The sequence below is a fragment of the Solea senegalensis genome, linkage group LG14 (genome assembly GCF_019176455.1).
Source record: "Solea senegalensis isolate Sse05_10M linkage group LG14, IFAPA_SoseM_1, whole genome shotgun sequence".
Lineage (NCBI taxonomy): Eukaryota > Metazoa > Chordata > Actinopteri > Pleuronectiformes > Soleidae > Solea > Solea senegalensis.
This window is the reverse complement of record NC_058034.1, coordinates 20773965-20794955: the sequence shown is the minus strand read 5'-3', so window position 1 is coordinate 20794955 and position 20991 is coordinate 20773965. Positions and strand designations below refer to the sequence as shown.

Here is a 20991-nt window from a genome sequence, read left to right as displayed (position 1 = left end):
TTACACATAGATGGATATGTGAGTATCAAGACCATAATGTGATGTTCTGATGTTTCTTCAGAAAAGGCAAAAAGAGCTTTGGCTGCTTTGTTAAGATGGAGGATGGGTGCACAGGAAGACTGCAGTCAAACTGGGAAGAATAGAATAAACGTTGATTGAGAGAGAAGTACCAAAAGGTGCCGGTAAGACAGCAAGGACGTGTCACAGTTTGAGAAGTCAAGGAGAAGAGAAGCATATCACAGGATATTATGGGTGAAGAGTTAAAATGGCAGAGAGCAGGGTGACTTGGAAGCCTTGAAAGCCTCTCATTCACATTCATTTACACACAGAAATGGCACATTGAGCGAGCTACACAGCCAGAGAGAGTCGACACTGTTTTACTACTGGTACTACTCCTGACTCTCTGCCTGTGACCTTGAGGTTTCAATCAGCAATGCCTGACAGCGCTGCTTGTCTGGTACAATTACTTTTGTAACCCTTGTTTGGATTAAAAAAAAAGGAAGAGTTAGAATGAGATAATAAACATAGATAAAACGTGGCTTGCTTTTATACTAGAGAGAGACAGAATAAACAGTTAAAATATTATCATATTAATTAGGCTTTGAACTCAAATTGTTTCTTTTCTTACAACTCCAGAAGAGGCTTTAATGTCGACTGTACTTTTTCTTTTTTTGACATCAAAACATACTTAAAGTTCCGGTGTGTAACTTCTATAGTAGTTAATGATCTGAAGCTCAAAAACAAGCTACCCTGCGTAAAAACAGACATGAACCGGAGGCAGTGAGCGACAGCGACACCGTTGCAAGTTTTATCCTGCTGCGGCTTTGTGACACAAACACACACACACAGAGGCTGTCTGCGTGAGTCTGGACTTTGAGGATTAGGAGGAAACTTTTTGTGGAACTTCTTGGCATTTTTCGCCATAAAGTCCGGCAGTGACATCAGACTTTCCCTAATCCTCAGGTGAGCCTGCAGAGCTTTCTAAAAGGACGACTCCTGGACCTTATTCCAAACTTTTACTGTCGTCTTACTTAACTAGTGTAGCCGTACGCCTTCTTCCTTCCCTTCCTCAGTTGTGACATAATATGTCTCCACAGACACAAAAACAAGTAGATAGGCTTAATCAGCGTTGTGTAAACTCATTTGACAAGGGTTTGAATGGTGCTCATACGACCGGTTGTCTGTAAATAATATGTAAAATACTGTATCCTGTCACAGTACCCATGACTTCCACCACCACCTCACAAAAAGCAGCAATGATTAACTGTGGATAAAGGAAAACCCCACATAGTCTTCAAATAACAACTCACATTTTCTTCTGTTAGTGCCTCAGAAAGAAAAAAAAAATAATATATATATTTTTTGACTGCCTGAATGCCTCTGAGCGTTCATAAGGAGATGAGATTTCTCTGGGCTTTCATTTCACCTGTCACAATGCGTCGCACCAGCCACAAACCCAAGCTGGGCCCTGAATGGCTCCAAAAAAGATTGAAGGAGTAAGAAATCATTTAGAACGTGAAATAAGTCGACTGTGATGGAGGGAGGGGAAAGATGGATGCAGGAAGGGATGGAGTGCGAGGAAGGTTAAAAGTCATTGTTTTCATCAGGGTCCAGAGAAGAAGCCATTAGGAGATTTCTGAAGGAAGAAATTAGAAAAATATATATAGAGACGACGCGGAGAAAGACTTTTTCCTCTCTCTTCAAATTAAACTTATTGTAAAGAGGGAAAAGAGTTAGAAAAAGAGAGACTGAGTTGATGAGTTCTTCTGGCTACCGGATTACTCAACACTTCAAGTGTAGTCATGTGTGTCTCTTAGTCTCTCCACTTGGAGTTTCCTCAACTCTTTTTAATCTCACAGGTCTGCGTCGAGTCAATAGAGTTATTAACTAAAACGCTCACCAGCCGCCTTTGAAAAATAAGCAGTTGATTGTCAATTTTAAATCCAGCTATGCACCGCTAACAAATGTAAAAGAATAGGCAGGCACTCAATCATGTACAAAGTCAAAACTACAAATCATTTTTCAGTACGTGCAGAAAATATGTTGGCTTCCTGTCGCTCTTTTGCTAACACTGTCTGGGATCACGCTGACATGAAATACACTTTTATGTAGTTTCCAGGTAATCTGTAAATTAAGATTACAGTGCTGAGTGTGTAGTGGTTTGGTCACCTGTCCATAGACGCGTACTGTTAATGGTTTGAAATGAATCCGTAACATCTGTAATATATGTCTCCGGAGTGTTCCAAGGACCCGTGATATATCATTACACACATACTGTATACATGGCTTCGTGCATGCGCACGTATTCACATGCCTCACATACAAAGGCGCAGGGGGGGACTTAATTGCGTGCATTCTCCACTGAAGCATCTCTCGTATGCTTCAATTAATCCAATTTCTCATCTAAAGACTTTATTATAGCTCCATGTGCAGCCACATCTGGAATATCTACCCTGCTTCTGTACGTGCGGTTTGGAGTATGGGGAACATGTATGCAGCAGACCCTCGTCCGTCTGTCTGTCTTTCTGAATGTCGGTGTGTTTGTGTCCTTGGCAGTGCACTACTTGAGGATCACAGAATGTAATCCTAGATTCAATCACATTCCCTATGAATAAATGATGAAAACAACATTGTTCCAGCTATAGATGTGCTACCATGCCCCCGCCATATTCCTCCCCCTGTGTGTCTCCCAGTCACTACACCTCTGCATCCTCGCCCCCCTTGCTTTTTTTATTGTCTTCTGTTATTCTGTTATGTGTGTGTAGGCATCGGATGACTCGTGCCCCAGTGGTCATCTGGGAGGTGATGTGTGAATATGCGGAGTCTCGAAAAACTACTGCACTCTTGTGCCGGAGTAAAGCAGTAATGCATTAACACAATTTTTTTTTTTTTTATTCATTTGTTAAATGTGTTTTTTGCGATATTGCCTCGCCGCCACAGGGCACGTTTGAAGTGACACCCCAGCCCAACCCACGCCAGCCTGACAGCCATACAAAAAGGCTGCCGATCACCACATGCTTTTCCACACACACTTCATACTTTCTCATGCAGACACAAACATTTACTGCCATTTCCAGTGTTCTAACACCTCTGACCTCCCACCATTCTGAGATGTATTTATAATCAACGTGGTTCCAAATCTATTTCACACATTCCCTGTGTTTCTTTTGATATTTAAATAGACTTGTTCACAGGGTGTCCAGCAAACAAAAAGATGCAAGCTATTGAGTTTTAAACAGCTCTTCTTTCTGCCAAGCCTATAATACAAGTCTGCTCACTCAGGTACAGGAGGGGGGGGAAAAAGCTTATGTTATTCCTAGGGCCTCTTGTTTATGTATAATAGCACTGTGTTCTCATGAGAGGAGGGGTGGGGATTGGGAAAGGGGGAGGAGTGACTGCTCAGGGCAGCCAGAAGTGTTGTTCCTTGTCAAGCTGATTCAAACACCCCAACAGGGAGGGGAGGGAGGAGAGGTGCAAATGGAAAAACTGTCTAGTGGGATACATTGAGGTGGAGGTAATGATGGGTGGGATAGCAGGGGTGGGTTTGGCAGATGTTAATTGCCACGCTTTCTCAAAAGTGTGCGCCTGTGTGTTGGTGTGTGTGTGTGTGTGAGCAGTGTAATGTAAAGCTTCAGGAACTGTATGTTCCTGGCAGATGATGTGTGGTGTTGCACACTTTGTCAAGCTATCATTGTGATTACAGGAGGGGAGTGAAATGTATTTCTTTTTAGTTAGTTTAAAGACATGACCGTGCAGAAAGATTATTGGGTTCAATAAAGACTCTTTCACACTGAAATTGGAGATTTTTATAGCCAGGTGAACACACTAAAAAAAATCTAACCCACTGCATCTTGAAGATAAAGCTGATAAAAACCGTATGTGCTTTGCAGAATCATTTAACCCAGGAGTGAATGTCAATTAAACACATAACTATGAGGAATAATCCCCATTTTTAATCCCTATGTCAAAACCGCTGTCCTAAGTTGTAAAACATGAGGTGTGCAAAAAAGCTATCACAGCCAGAGTTTGATTGTGTGTTTTAGAGTTGAGCTGGAAGCGATGGCGGAATTTGCCTCGCTGCCCACAGTGAAGCAGACGTAGAGGAAATTGGTGTGCTCTTGCATCCCTACCGATGTTGATTGAAGATGAAGCTGATAAAAACCATGTGTGCTTTGCAGAGTCATTTGATGGATGGGAAGAATTCTGTGCCACGAGGAACTGAAATGGAATTCCTTTTATCTCAATGTGAATCACTCCATTTGTAGCTGAATTGAACAATTTGAGTAATTGCTTTTAAAATGATCTGAAAATCTTGATTTGTATTGATTTGAACGTGTGCGGCAACACATTTTAAACTGTATTTCATTTGGTGGAAACATTTGACTCCTTAATTTACTCTCGCAGTTCAGTTTCACTCGTCTCAATTCATATTCAGTTCTTGAAATTAAATTTTTATGCCACACACCCAGGTCCCTGACGGTTAGGCAAAAGCAGTCAAACGCAGATGGAAAGGACTCCTTGATTCTGCTTGTAAGGGATACTCACAACACCACTGATACACACCTGTGCTCAATCACATGTGCCCAAAAGTAAGGATCAATCAGCTGTCAGCTGTGTGTGTGCGAAAGAGAGAGAAGAAGAGAGAGAGTTGCAGAGGCAGGGCGAGGAATGAATGGAACGATGCAATTTGTTTTAAAGATCTGTGGCGGTCTGCCACACATTGGTCAATGTATGGGAAACACTGAAGTGTTTAATGGTTTCTGTCGCTCTCCTATCATTATGTGCTCAGCAAGGGTGAGGTAACCTGGGAGAGCCTGCCCGACTCATAACATAGTGTATGCATACACGACGCTTCTTTTCATGCGCATTAATAATTTATTACAGGCCTGAGAGTTAAGCTGCTGCTCACTGGACATCGTGCTGACTTCTCTCGGGTCCTTGCTCCTGCCAGTCTACGGGTCAAGAGTCCGTAAGACACTTCGCTGACATTGTCGACTAACACTGTTCTTTTCATCTGCGTTCGATTGGTTTTGCTTTGCCTTAAGGACCTGGATGTGTGGCACAAAAATTTAATTTGAAGAAATGAAGTTCCAACTGAACTGTGTAAACAAATTGGTTTCAGATTTATTGCAATGCCCTTGCAAATCAATACATTCAATTTCAAATGACTTTTTCTCAGATTCACATTTTTAAAAGCAGTCATTCAATTGAGATTCAAACTGAGCGATTCACATTAAGATATAAAGAATTCAATTTTCAGTTCCTCGTTGCACAGCATTCTTCCAGTACCACGAGTCAAAGACACCATTTAAACCTGGGGTGTAACAGGTTTTATTTGACCAGTGGGAATGGGGTATACGCTTCATTCTCTATGTCTGCTCTCCTAAACAACATACTCTACTACCGTACTCTTTACGTTTGGATCGCTCCTTTGGAAAGCAAGATCAGATCAGTTCCACCCTCTTTGGTCGCCCTCCAAAAGGCCCTTGAATCTATTTTTACTGTAAAATCATTAACTTCCTCTCTTCAGTAATTTCTTTTCTCCAATCAGTCAATCTCCTTAATTTGTTGTTCCGAGATGATGTTTGTTCACTCATCTTGCTGAGTGATCAATACTCGACTTCCGTTGACCTTGCAATTATGATTAATCACGTTCATAAATGGTGCCTGAGATGGAATTGAACTTTGACTGTAAAAAAAAAAAAAGTCAATAACGATTGCAGTGGAGTGATCCTGGAATGTCAAAGACACTTGCTTAGCTCTGATAAGCCACTGTCTCTCTGACTTTTATGTTGGACAATGATGCTCTGTTATGATTTTTTGGTATAAATGTGAAATTTGAGTGTGAATGAATAAGCACTGTACCATGGAAGACCCAGTTAATACATCACGAGCAAATCAAATGTCATAAAATAAAGTTAGTCGTGCTCTTTTTGCTCATATTAAACCACCATAGGCAAATACCAGTCAAATTATTTAAATAAATTTACCCCCATAGGTACATTTACAAATTGTGGCTTGTGGCCTTCATCAAGTTGAGAAAGGCTTAATGATAGTAATATTGATGTGTATTAATATCAGTGTTTCTACTTAGTTCTGTAAGACCAATGATAATTTAACTTTAAACTCAATAAAATATTCAGGCTGTTCAAACTTTAAATTAGGTCTGGTGTGCTGAAAAAGGGAAAGGGAAATTTCTGTTTTCAATATAGCCCGATCTCCTTCCCCCCCGAAACTCCTTTATATGTTTGTTCCTTATCTTGTAGCAGAATAAATTATATACAGGAGGTAATATTATTTCTTTACTGAATGAGAATCTTTTTCAATGCAAACCCCGTTAAAGGATTCTGGAAATTAAGGGCAGCATGTTTTAGTCTGAGAACGGATATTTTTCTGCTTTTTTTTATTGACTTTCAGTGAAAGAAAACCAAAAATAGGTTAAGTGCAGTTCCATAACTGTCTTCAATGCTGTTTTTCTTTCCCAGGCATGTAGTGAGAGCAAAGTTCATTGTTGTGTAAAAGGCACATGTCCCACTTGTCACTCTGTACTGGTCAGATGGATGTGAATGTGCATGTTACATGAAGTTATGTCATGAGCGACATGGCCGTAATTGAATGACATGTTCCGTACGCTGCAGAAATGTCACCAGAAAGTGACAGACCTTTCATGAAACGGGTTGTATCCGCAGCGACTGAGTAACTGGCTTTGTACAGTAGATCAAATGTAAGGTACCTGTGTTACCTGACAGGCTATTACTGTGAAACGCTTGTATTTCTGTTTTGCATCAAAGCAAATATGAAGCACATAGTGGAAAATAGGCGCGCACACACACATGCTGATGTCCTGGCGTCTGGTAGTTATTTTTCACATGTTGTCATCTTTGTGTTCACTTCACACACACAGATCTCAGCCAAGCTGATGATAACTGTTAAAACAACAGTAAAATATGTGATGTCTTGCCTCTCTGAAAAGACCCACTCACTCATAAATGCACATAGTTGCTAACTCTGTTGACTTGCTGTGGGGCCAGTGATTACATAGCACAGTAGCTATGGTGTTGTAACTAAAGTGAACCGTTGTTATGGCAAGGAAAAAGCACTGTAGTTTGTGATAATAAGTGCAGCTCTTTTACTATAGTGTATCACACTAAACCCTCGGTTAAGAAGCAAATGGATGTAGAAGCATAAGAGTGGAAAATACATTTATTTAAACTTTTTGATACTCTGCACTTTTATAATACACCTTTTTTTTCTTCAGTTTGTTTAGTTATTTCGGCTTTTTCCTTTTAAATAAAATGCAAATTGCGAATGATTATCCAAACACAATCCATCAACACCTGCTGGAATAAATCTTGGTCCGAGCTCAGGAGTTAAACTGGATGCCGACCAAAATGACTCCGGCATCAGCCAAAGCGTTTTCACCTTGGACAGTGCATGCCTTACTTCTGCATGCGCAGTGACGGCCTTCGAACTGGAATAGTAAGAATAGAAAAAAACTTCATCACTTATGTTGAAAAATCAAAGTGTATGGCGTTTTATCTCACTGTAAGACCTTAGCATCATTCTGAGATTTTGACGTGATATTAAGATTTAAGCCCACACCTCAGTGAGACGATAATCCCATAATTAAAACAGCAAGTGTTGTGAGATAATGTAGACCGGATGAGTAGAGATGAAAGGAGGATGCAGGGGACAACAGAAGGAGAATATAACAAGGTTGAAATAGTTTACACAGTGGAGACATTTAATCAGAGTGAAAGAGCTTTGTGTATTTTTCCAGTCTGAGGCTAATTTTAATCAGCACTGGTCTTGTCATTACTAGCAGCTTGGACCGTTACCTCTGTGTTTACTTTCAATCTCGGAGCAGCTGATTGGAAAAGGATGAAGGGATGGGGGGAAAAAAAGGGTAGAGAGGTGGTGAAGGGTGGAAGAAGGGCGTGTGGGACCTGTGAGGAGCATGGCACCTGCACTGTGGCAGCTACACTGTGTGGCTCCACGGATAAACACACACACACACACACACACACACACACACCTCTTGCTTTCCCAGTGTACAACAGGTTATTGCAGTTAAGAGTAGTGTGTGTGTGTGTGTGCAGTGCGTAGTTTGATTCCCTGCTGGGACCAATCACAGATGTGATGAATCCTGCTTTTCTGGACCATTAGTTCTCCTGTACACGCACACAGGTTTGTGCAGCTATTCTTCTGGGGACACTGCAAAGCGTTATCCCTTAACCTAACCACAATTCACACCTCGGCTCCCTAAACTTAACCAGTTCCTCAGAAATGAAAAACATATGTAGGTGTATATATATGTATGTATGTGTATGTGTATGTGTATGTATATATATATATATATATGTATATGTGTGTATATATGTATATCTACACACACACAAAGGCACTCAGTTACCTCATGTAAATCATTTTAATTGTTGACACTTTCAAGAGACAGGGGCAGTAAATTTTAGCAGTTTTTATAACCCCCTGATTGGTTCTCATCAAAATGAGGAACACATTACACAGGTTAGTTTCTTTTACAATGTTTATGGATTTTTTTTTATTAATATCAATATATTGGTGGGTCTTTATATCAACTAACAGTAAACATAATGTAGAGTCAGTCATTTTGTCATTCTAGCTGGACTTTAGCAGCATGTTATGCTGTTAAAGGGGCTATATGTAAAGAACGATTTGTGTTTAGTCACGAAAAATGATCAGTTACTGTAAGTGTCATGTTTATAAAGAAAAGATGGTGGAACACTGGGTACAAGAGCAGCTCTTCATTTCTGTGTTCACTCTACAATTTTGGATTCCAGGATCCTTGCTGTTGTATATACAGTATTTTACACATTGCCTTAAATTTCTTTTATAAAAATGAAAAGAACAAAAGTAATTTGTCTGCCACTGCCACCACCAGCTGGCAGATGGGACCTGCACTGTTGTTGTTGAAGTGTGACAAACAAAACAACATAAAAGTCGACAAGAGTTTTTCCTCCCAAAAAGTCCAATGTTCACAATGACATTTCCTTCCTGTCTCTAAAGACTCATTCTGCACAATTAATGCTCACCCTGCTACTGGAGTCATTGTTGTCATACCACCACTAACAGATGTGCATTCATTAAACCCAAGACCACAGAGACACATTCTGTGCCATGGTGACACCTTTAATAATTGATCCACCTCAATTCACACCTGAATTTATTTATACTATCATTTATTTATACCGTTTATTCTCAGCCGAGGAGTGGTCTGGCCTCTTGCTTGGTGGAGCAGCACATACCGTCCCATTAAATTAATTTTAATAATAGAAAGGCTCATATTAAGACCCAATCAGACATGAAGACAGTCTGACTGGAATGGGTTGCCCGTGATGGACCGGAGATTCATGCATTATTGACACAGAAACTGATCTTATAAGATCTGCCAGTTTCGACTATGTGAATATGCTGCCAATATTCTGCCAGCTGTCTGGTTTCTTTGCAAGTGTGCACTCGCTCACGCATTATTTAAAAATATTTAGAAGACTTTGAATCGATCTCCCCCAAAGCTCTTTTCATAGCATAACAACTAGATGAGGGTGAAAGTTGGATTATTCTGTATGTTGCTTTCTGTTTGCACGATTTAGCTTGAAACGTACAGTGCCGGCTAACAGCAAAGATTAAGTGCTTCTATCGAATGAGGAGCGTTGCCTCGTTCTAATTAAATTTACAGTCCAAACACTGCAGGATCATATCTGTCAACTTTGAAAGTTAAGGTAATAAGTGAGAAACCACCTCCAGTCTTTTCTGCACGTTTGATTATGCTCATGCCATCGTTGCCAGCACAGCTTTTTGTGTCTAAATTGTTTGTGTCTGTGTGACATGCATGATTGCGAGTCAATGATACCAATCACCCAGTCGCTCCTTCTGCCAGTCCCAGTCAGAATCTAGCCTGAGCTACCACAAGTGTCTTTGATCCTCTTGAACTGACCTTTTTTTTGTGACACGCGGAAATAAACTCAGTGTGGCACATTGGCTGTAAATGAGACATTACAGCTGTGACAGATAGAGCTCATGTGAGTAACTTAAATACTGTTTTCCTGATCAATATCAGCAAAATAACCAGAAAAACGGTTTATTTCAAGACTGTGCAAGGAATTGAACTCTGTAAAAAAATTAAAGAACTATACATATTTGGTATTTGGACTAATGTCTGTTTGCGACTCTACATTTTTTTTCCACACCGTCACACACCGCATTTGCACAACTGAACAAAAAAAAAAAAACGGATTAAAATCACTTGTTAAATTAGGGATTGGCTTTTCCTTCCCCTCGCGTTTCAATTTCCTCACCATGTTGGCTCTCGCACACATTGGGGATGCATACAGAAACACCTGGTCCCAGGAGATGTCGGAGTGTGTTAAAGAAGGCATCACACGTTTCGTTCTTTCCCTGCCTAAATCTGAACTGGGCCGGAATTCATCATAGGATCAAACCTGTTTCTCATCAAACCCAGGAAAGTGTAGCTAATGCAATTTCTCTAAGTCACTGCTTGACTTGATTGCATGTGGGCTTGAAGCGCACGTTAAGGCACCACAGGGGGCTGGACTGGTGTCTCAGTGTGAGTGTGTGAGAACATACAATAACTGTGAACTTTTGGTTTATTCATTTGCTGATAGACTCTTGTTGTGTACATGTTGTGTACATGTCACTGTTAATAATACGGTGTGTGTGTGTGTTGCAGATGGGCCAGTTGCCCTCTTGGGGGATTTCGGGCAGATTTGCCCACATTAGAATTTGTCACTTCTTCCTCGTCTTCGTTTCCGTCCCACTGAGCACTAGTGCTTCACACACACGCACCCTTTCCAGTAATCCTGGATCAGACCACACACCAAGGGACATTACTGCACACAGACACACACACACACACAACAAATCCATCAACACACACATGCAAACACACAAGTTCTCGCAAAACAAACTCTCACTTTGCTACATAGTGTTGAGAGAGAACTGGCAGCAGTTTAGTGGCATCCTGACCTGAAACGAGAGCCACCCCGTCACGTCTAGACAACTCTGAAGAGTTACATGCATATTAATGCTGGTCTATTTAATATTCATCAGTATTACGACTCGTTGGCAGCTGGTCTCAGACCCCATGGATCACTGAGGTCCCTTCCTCGCTCCTTTGTTTGACACAGATGCAGATGTTTAGAGCATGAAATTAAATTGGTCACTGTCATTGCGAAACAAATATGGCAGTCAGTTTGTGTGTACTTGCAGCGTGTATGTGCCCAAGTGTGGGATTTGTGTAGTTGCCGGTAAGTTGCGGCTCTTGGAGCAAACAGGAATTGCTAGTTCACCCCCCAGTCTGCGACATGTTGTTATTCATGGGAACTTGAGTGTTTTTTTTTTTGCAAGTTGATGACGAGGAAACAAAAGTTTAGCTAGCTCCTTCCATGTTGATGATCAGAGAGAGAGAGAGAGAGAGAGAGAGAAATGTAGAATATAAAGGAGTGAGGGAGGATGAGCAAGAGAGTGCGTTGGCGGCAGCTTTGTTTAGGAGCCTGTAATTGAGTCTTAATTGAATTGGCACCAAAGGAGGGATGAATGGATGTAGAGAAAGAACGAGAAAGAGATAGCTGGAGTGAATTGGTCCTCATCTCTGTCTCTACTTAGCAACGTGAAAGTCAGTTCACTGTGCTGGCAAATTTCATGGCAACAGATCAGAATCAAGAACGCTTGATTGGAAGGTTTTGGAGGGAATGAAAGCTCCCCTTGTCATTTTAATGAAAATAGTGGGAGTGTTGTCTCCCCTACTTTTCAAATGAAACTTGTTCCATTAGAAATGTGTTACATAGCCCGGCACAGGGAACAATGGGCTGATATGCATTTGAATGCGAGGCTAGGCTGGCTGCTCAGGTAATGCTGAACAGGCTTTCGCACGACGGCGGACGCCTTTTGTGTCGCCTTTCGTATCACAGTAGCTTTGCAAGGCCGTATTGGACTTGGAAATGAAACACAGGAAACAGCAGAGCAAGGCTTTGTGCCAGACGGAAATCTCACAGTTTCAGCGCGCGCACACACACACACACACACACGGATCACCGTCTTCTTTGTTTCCACTTTCTACACTTGACACCACATCATACTTAATTTGAACTGACCAGACCATGTAACGGTAAAGTGCGCGCAGGATGTTAAGGGTATTTTAGAAAGTTATTTTTTGCATTGTCTATTCTCCCAGTCCCACAGTTGAGTTCATACTTGTGCACCTTTGGAGGTAAAAGTAAATCAAAAAAATTCTAATGAATAACAATTTCTCGGCTGCATGAAGACTTCCCTTCTATTCATATTCATAAGCCTATCACAATTTGCCTGTGAACACTATAAACTTATGGCTGACATGAGTGCATGCATTCATGTGAAGTATTCTTTCATAAATTTAACACGCATGCACGCACGCACACACACACAAACACGCACACTGAGCAGTTTGCTTTATTGACAACCATTTTTTTCCATCAGTTATATTGATTACTTCAGGATGAGTAGATGTACTGAGCTTCGTTGTTCTTTCTTTCCCCTGTGATATCCCCCTCATCTCGCGTCTGCAGCCCCCTCACTCCCACCCATGTTTTTTTTTATATTACATGGCAATGATTTTTTGATTAACCCGTTAGCTGAGAAGTTTACCCACTCAGCATTGCAGGGGTACGGATGAGTGTGTGTGCATGTGGGAAGCATTTGCTTTTGTGATGGAGAGTGTCGCTGATGGAACGATGTGTTAAATAATTACGGCGGCAGGTGTAGGTGTAGAAAAAGGGGGCTGATCACAGGCAGTGTCTTTTGTGCACACAAATTCATTGTTTTCAGTGGAGACTAGAGTGGCTCAGTTGCAGCTTGCATCTGTTCTTCTGGGGGAGATAAAATTCAACTCAACTTTTTGGAATCAATTCAGTTGGTCAAAAAAAGTGTCCAATTATCCAATTTAACCTCTTGAATCTGTTGGTAAAGCATAGAATTTCCTGGCATGTTTTTGTCCTTTTTCTCTTCATTTGACCAACAACGCCAGGGTGAGAGAAATCATTTTTCCAACTATATAAAGACACAGTATAAAGTTCACTGGGCTTGTTTTTATGAACGAAAAGAAAAGAAAAAACACTCTTTTTTGTGACTTCCACACAATTATTGCTACTTTATTTACTTTATTTACTATTTATTTATTTACGACTAAAAATGCGTTATAAAATGAATCACAACTTGGACTCAACAACACCTAAAGCCTGAATATGTGACCTATACACATACACCCGGAGGCTGTCCGTACGAGGAGTTGTGTATTATTCCCACGGCAATTCTAGGGTTAAAAAATTGACCCTGCATGCAGCCATCCTGCTTATTGAAGATAAAAAAACCTCAGGGTTGTCCACATCTGTACAACATACTGATCATACTCTTAAAGTAACACCAAAGCAGCATGTCTCTAGAGGTCTATTTTGCCATTGATTCATGTTCTGTTTCCTGTGTTCCAGGCGGTGCTGATGACAACTTGATTGAAGGAGGAGAAATGAAGTTTGTTTGCAAGCCCGGTGCGAGGAACATCACTGTGATCTTCCAGCCTCTTCTCAGGTACAGCACGGACTCATACACACAACATAACCAGCCAAGAATTGATCAGATTTGAGAGAGGTTTTTTATGATATTTTCTTCAGACTATCATAAATATGATCGGTAACACAAAACGCCTAGAAGCACAGCCTGTATTCTCTCATCTGAAATGAGGTTTTGTGATGTTGTCAGTTGTCCTACTGGATGGGTTAATGCTGAGGGGCTACATGGGGTCACAAGAATAGGTGTATTCCTCCCATTGTTTTTCAAATGATATAATGCCAGTAAAAATGAATCATGGTTGATAAAATATGATGATGAAATAAATAAATACATATATATATATGTACATATATATATAGAGAGAGAGAAAAGGATCACAGTGACGCTTTTCAGTATGCATAATACCAATAAACATATTATTTCTGACAATGTAAGGCTTTATATGGTCAGGTAAGTACATAAACCAAAACTTGCTGTTTTTACTGCATTAATGTGGTAATGATACCATTATTTTTAGACCACTCTCATGTGACAGTGGTCTGTCAGGCAGGGTCCCTGGGGCCAGGACACGAGACATATAAGGCTTGGGACATGACTCAGTCCCAGTAATGTAAACTAATTTTATTACAAGGCCTCTTAGTGACTATTTATTGATTTGAAACATTTTTTTTTTTGCATTTAGTGGGATACCATAATTCAAACATGATGTAATGTACTGTTCTCTCAGTTCAAAAAAAGATTTTGTTGATACCATCTAGGACTTGCGATTGACTTCCACCCTCATGCTTTTATTTCCTATTAAATTTGAGTATTCTGAAGGGTTGTCTTTGTGGGTAATGCTCTGTACGTCTGGTAGTTTTCGATACAGCATTGTGGTCTCAGAAGTGTGCTGTAAATCTAATGGTCAAGCAATTTAATTGAATTGGTCTCTGTGCAGTGATACATTGCCTTCAATGATCCATTAAAAAAGAGATGTTTCCCATTTTATCACACTCAGCATGCATTTCTACAGTTTTAACATGATTGTGCACATTTTAATGCAGAGGATGCATCTATCTATCTATCTATCCATCCATCCATCTCATCGATATACACATAGATATAGATACACATAGATATAAATATGAAAGACTACATTCTACTATTATGGCCGAACTAACATGCATTGCTTATGGACTTCAACATTTTGCTTTTATAATTTAATCAGTGACTACAAAACAAAAAAAGACGACAAACCTCAGAAACAACAGTACAAATCAGGAGGTGGTTCAGGTTTAAGTCGAGCCTATATATCATAAGCACTAACGATACAGATGAGCAAACAATATGGCATCGCAGAGCCTTAGTCAATTAAGTTAGTTTGCACTTAAGCGAGAGTGCATTTCATCTGTCAGATCCATTTGCACTCTTTGTCACATCCCTTCTCATCTAAGATGTATTGTCAGGTGTCATTTCACCTTTTGTTTGATAGACTGATTTGCTTTGAAAGCAAATGACTGCTTTCAGAGAGCAAGGGCCGTCAAAAGTGTATGTGTGTGTGTCTCTGTGTGTTTTAGTGTCATTGTCTGTAGGTGGTTGGCTCTGCGTTTATGTCCCTTTTACTAATGTTTTGGCCGTTCTCTTGGTACCTCTTCATCCCTCTCTGACACACTTTTTTCCCCCCATTTTTGACACTCAAACACGTTGCTGTTCATCCCCTCTTCTCTCTGGGCCTGGCCAAGCTTTTGTCTGAACAAATGACCAAGAAATAAAACGGTGACGAGCTTGCTCTCCCTACTTCTACTATGTTGTGTGTAATGGTTCATATCAATCACACAAAACTGCCTTGTACACAGAGCTCCTCTCTGTCTCTCTCTTTTCCTCCCTCCTGCCTCCTCTCCAGACTTCTAGTGCCAATGGAGCACTGTTGCTTGCAGATGGTTTTCTAATGGCAAAGCTCTGGCACTCTGCTGATGGATCACTACACCTCCTGCAGCCTGCCATGCAACTCATGGCAGCTTTAATGACAAAAGCAGTTGGGGGGGATTGCGGCAGAGGAAGTCAGTGTTGTGTGTGTTGCAATGTGTAGGCGTGTGAGACAACAGGGTTCTAATGTTTGATTGCAAATGGTTTTTACATGATGTGGTGGTATATTTCTACTTCTCCTCCTATAACAAATGTACTTTATATTGTTTTTGTGCGCCTGGAGCCTGTAAAACACAGGCATCACTATTTCATCTTGTGATATACTAAGCACTCCACTCATGGCTCAGATAATACTTCATGGTATTGGCTTTAATGATGCGACAAGATTATCAGCGTACATCATTTTAGATGCTGAGCTTTAGAAATCAAGGCAGCCAATATACATATAATACAATAGTTTAATGATAACAAATTATACACGAAAGTACTCAACCTAAGTAAACATTTATTGAACTTTTTTGATGGTCTATCCCTCTAGTCTGCATTAGATATTTGTGAAATTAAAGTAAATTATAAACTAAATGGCAAAAAGAGGAAACAGAAGATTCAAAAATGAAATTTGCCAAATGAAAGTTTAGAGTTTTAGTGACTTAGCACCATTAATCAATCGTCTTAGAACAAACACATGTAAACCTACAATAAACAGATAATAATCAGCCTATACTGATAAATAAAATTTGGTCCTTTGGTTCTTCTTCTTACCCTTTAGCACCCACACTGACCATGGGCTTGTTAGCGCGGTGCATTGCTCTCTAAAGCAAATCGTGAATCGTGAGGCTTCAAAAGTGAATTCTCACTCTGATTGGTGACATCATGACTGGTTGCCATTTTGCATTTGACCAACACAAACCTGGTGCGAAGTCAGTGGCACAGTATTTTACTGTTATTTTCAGGGGCCATATTCATGGTCGTAGTATTATAGACCATAGTCTGGTGCACAATGTGTGCACTCTCTGCTTGTTACACACACACAGATGGTCTGCTTGTGTGTTAATCTGTATTGGACAGAATGTCTAATAGCAGCCAAAGAGTAGGAGAGAGTATAGAGTGAAGAGAATTGCCAATCTCTGATCCACATTATGTTGAGGGAACATGGTATCTCACCTGGTCTTGGAAGGCCTCAGGCCCCCCCAGGAAGAGCTGGAGGAGGTGGCTTGGGAGGAGGACATCTGGACAGCCTTGGTTAACCTGCTGCTACTCCAACTCAGACCTGGATTAACACTAGAAAAGGTGATTTATTTGCTCACGTTGGTCATTGTAATCACCAAAGCAACTGCATACTACATATACATGTATATTTACCTTTCCTCAGATGTGTCATGGTGCAGAGAGTATGTATTTAAACATGCACTCACAAATAGATGGCAGACATAGGGGAATGTTTGTGCATGTTGCAGCCAATTTGGTTTGACTTGTGGGGGTATCCTGCTGACATTTGGGTGATATTTACACCTCTTGCTCCAGATGAGGTTGGCATTTTGAAAAGCTTCAGCTGGCCTCTAATCTCCTCCCTGTTCGCCATTCACATGGTGACCAGGCGGGGCCATGCCTTGAGATGTGTGTTGTGTTTGTGGCTGTGCTTAGCCGTCTGTGTGCATTTACATATGTAGTTTATATTTTAACGAGAGCCAAAGCTTACTACGTTTTACTCACACTGTGCACACACACACAGAAACAGGCTGTCTTTTACTTTTGAAAGTTCAAGGTCATTTTATTGAACAAAATAAATGTTTGCCTTCAAATGGTCAAACATCAATTTCCCTGTGAGACCATCATTTTCTCCAAAGTGCTTTTTCGGCCATTATTCAACACCATAACTCAAGGAGATAAAGGATGATTGTAGTGATATTTCCTCCAGCATGACTATTTGGCAGAGATGTATACAATCACAAAAACCCAGTTATTATACATTTTGAACGTTTGCTTTACATTTACAAGCAATATTTACTTTTCTGCAGGAAATATTGCTGTGTTTGCTTTCAGTATTATTGCAGAGAAAACTGCAGACTTGTAATTTTTAACGTATTGCTCTATATATGGAAAATAAGATGAGATAGAATGTGATATTTTCTCTTCGCATTTTTCAGTTTTTATGTTTGAAAAATCTTACCAGAGCACCGCTGTGTTTTTTTCACTTTATCTGAGCTGCTTCTTAATAAATAGTTGTGACGCCATATACATTTTTGGGCCTGAGCTTTAAATGCATCTGCAGGTGTCTCTGCACCCTGTAGTCATCTTACACAAATGTTTACCGAGTCATTACCCATAAATACTTTCATTTAAAACAATCGCGCGCGCGTATATGTGATGCTAATGCCGTTATTCGTCTGTGAATTTGTGAGCCGAAACATAAAATAAGCTTCGAATTATCCCGCTGGTCCTCTGATAATGTCAGACTCATGGGTGTGCTAGATCGAATTCTTCACTGTGTTTTACAGTTGATTGAGTCGATCGCTCCTGCTGGTGTGTACACACAGACTTGGCTTATTAAAAGGCCTCATGTTGATGTGCTGATACTTTAATGTGAAGTTAGTTCTACTGTAAGTGTCTGTGATAGAAGAGAGTGTTGGAGACTGACGGTAAGCGATGAGGAGGAACCTGCTAGTCTTTCATGATGTTGTTCCACAAGGCGGTTTATTTGGCAATGCTGATTTAATAATACAGTCATTTGTGTCAGTGGTTAATTAGCAATTGTTGAAATTGATGTGTGACAAGACCAGTGGTGACCATTCTACCTTTTTCAAACATGTAAATTCCCTGCTGTCAAACTATGGAACTATTTTCCCTCAACAACAAATGTGTAGTCAACCTCATTAAAGGTGCCTGCATATACTGTAGGCTGTTATAATGCAGCATGGAGTCCTGAACTTAATGTTTTAAGTCCTTTCCTCACACTTACGTGCACATGCTGCTTTGCTCTGCCAGGCGTTGCTCTGGTTTCTCTCTTGTTCATGGTGATTTTCTTTTTCTTTTTTTTTCTTTTAGTAAATAGTATCCTCTCTGTCTTGCTTCCTAATCCACACCCAATAAAACCAGGATGCATAGTTGGGGGATAGAGAGGGAAGAGAGGATTTTTACACAAGATGGGTCAGAAGAAGAAAGAAAGGATAGCAGAAGGGAGGCAATGAAGGAACAACACAAAGGAAGAAAATGATTAAAAAAAGGAATGAACAGACAGGTGGTATGAGAATGGGACCAGATAAGACAGAAAAGAAAGGAAGAAGGGAAATACAGAAAAGCTTGTATGCTGTGTGGCATCTTGGCTTGCTTTGAAGACAAGTTATTTATATGCACATATGCTTACTGTTCATACATCTAGAGTGTTATACAATACATGGGGAGGAAAAAAAAAAGAGAAAGCCAAGATCATAGAACAGTGGCGTGTGTAACTGGTATGTATTAGAGATGAGTCAGAGAAAGAGATTTGGTCTCAGCCTTTGTGAAAGAAAAAAAATAATAATTCAAAAGCTATTTAGAGCTGGTTGTGCTGGAGTAGCATTTATATGAATGTATGCGTGTTCTATAGGTTTTCATACAACAACATACAATCATGGCTGTATGTACTTGCTGTTTACTTTGAACAGAATGTAAAGGAATGCCGTGGGTGTTTTTGTTTTAGTAGCATTTTAAGTGTTTGCATATGCTCTATGTGTTGTTATTGCATAGATATACACTTCAGCTAAACACTAAGTAATGCAATATTCATGAAAATACATCACTATGTAATGGTGACCAAGTATATATATACTTGTGAAAGGAGAGCAGCAGAAGACAGCTGAACAGATTTGCTATGAATCTATCAGGTGCTCCTACCTGTCACTATAGCTACAGCACAACACTCTTGTCTTTTTTTCTTCCTTTATCTCTCCGATGCCCTCCCCATAGGACAACGCACACTGACGCTCACCGTACACACATCGTGTTGTAAATAATACTGCCGCCTCTAAAAGAAAAGTGCAACTTCAGCCACTTTCTCGTGAGGTGCAGAGTTTTCAATCTCGTCGTGTCTTACAAGCAAACGCATGCACACACACACAATATTGTGCAAGAGATTAGACACATCATTGCAGGGGTCTTTTCTCTGGCTATAGAAGGTGGATAAACTCTTTGATTGTGTTTATCCATCCCATAATGGAATCACACTTGGTTCCCAGGGCAACCTGTCCAGTGGACTTATGTTGAAGCAGACAGTCGTCAGTTGGAGCTTAAGGGCGTCTAGTTTGTCTGAACGCTCAGCAGTCGTCTTCTTATGAAGTCGGCTTTGTGGGTCCCAGAGGTTTTAGGTCTACGTGGGGAAAAAATGGTGGATACTTGGAATTGTTGCCTGGTCTGATTAGAGGCAGACATTGTGCCATAGACACACACACACACACACACACACACACACACACACACATTCACGCGGGCACACACTGACAGGGCTTTGAAGCTTGTGCAGATGACCTGGTCATAATCACACAGATGTTCTCACAGCCATGCTGTCCCCATGGATGTTGTTCCCCGCTGTGCCCGATTGTTTCTGATTGGCTGCTTTTTAAAAGCGATTTGAGTGTATTCTTTGGAGATTTGTCGGCCCGTGTTTGTGTCTCTGTGTGTGTCTACCAGAGAAATAATTCAGTGAAATGAAAGTCTCAATAATTTAATTAAGTCTTAACATGGTTCCTGAGACCTGTTGCTATGAAAGGACAGAAGTGGGAAGACAGAATGCCCTTAATGCTCATCAAATGAATGCCAGACAGATTCACTGCCAAGAAGAGAATCACTACATCGCAAAGGCGAGATGTTTTCACCTTGTGTTCCTTTCTTCCTCATCCCTCAGTCTATTATTTTTTTCTTTTTTTTTCTTTTCATTTCCTGATTTTTCAGTGATGCTATCAGCCATGCGAAGATAGAAAAACAGGACAGTTTTACTACCCACTAAAAACTGAAATTATTTATCGAGTATTTGTAAAGAATTGTATTCTGTGTTTCTTATCTCTTTCTGCCCTTCTGAGAATTCTGTCAAGGTGAAGAGTAATTGCCGGAGATGGGTGATTTACAGATATTCTCTTGTTCCTGTCCCTCACACTTCCTTCTGTTTTCTCCTTTTGAATTCAGCCTCAGTCGTCCGTCTCTCGTCTTTCCGTCCTTCTGTCCCTTGACAACACGAGGTGCCACTCTGTGTTACTGTCACATGAGCGAACGCCAGCCCCCACATCACAGCAACCTTTGATTGGACAGGCCTTTCCAGGTCGGCGAGCGGCTGCCTGATAATAACCTTGTTTGATTGCTGGAGCAGAGAAGTAATTGATTGATCTGCTCACCCTGTCTGGGGCCAGGTTTTAGAAGTAGCCTCGTGGGTGAGTGAGTGAGTGAGTGTGTATGTGTGTGTGTGTGTGTGTGTGTGTGTGTGTGTGGGACCAAAAGGTGTGGTTGATTGTTGAGGGAAGT

The 20991-nt window shown here is 40.6% G+C and overlaps 1 protein-coding gene across 1 annotated transcript in view; it reads left to right on the top strand.

Annotated features, from left to right (window-relative positions):
• Nucleotides 1-20991, top strand: part of LOC122781030 (exocyst complex component 4-like) — a 66900-nt gene that overhangs the window by 25500 nt on the left and 20409 nt on the right. The window contains exon 11 of the mRNA XM_044044522.1: nucleotides 13518-13614. Coding sequence (XP_043900457.1) covers nucleotides 13518-13614 — 97 coding nt within the window. The remainder of the gene's footprint in view (nucleotides 1-13517; nucleotides 13615-20991) is intronic.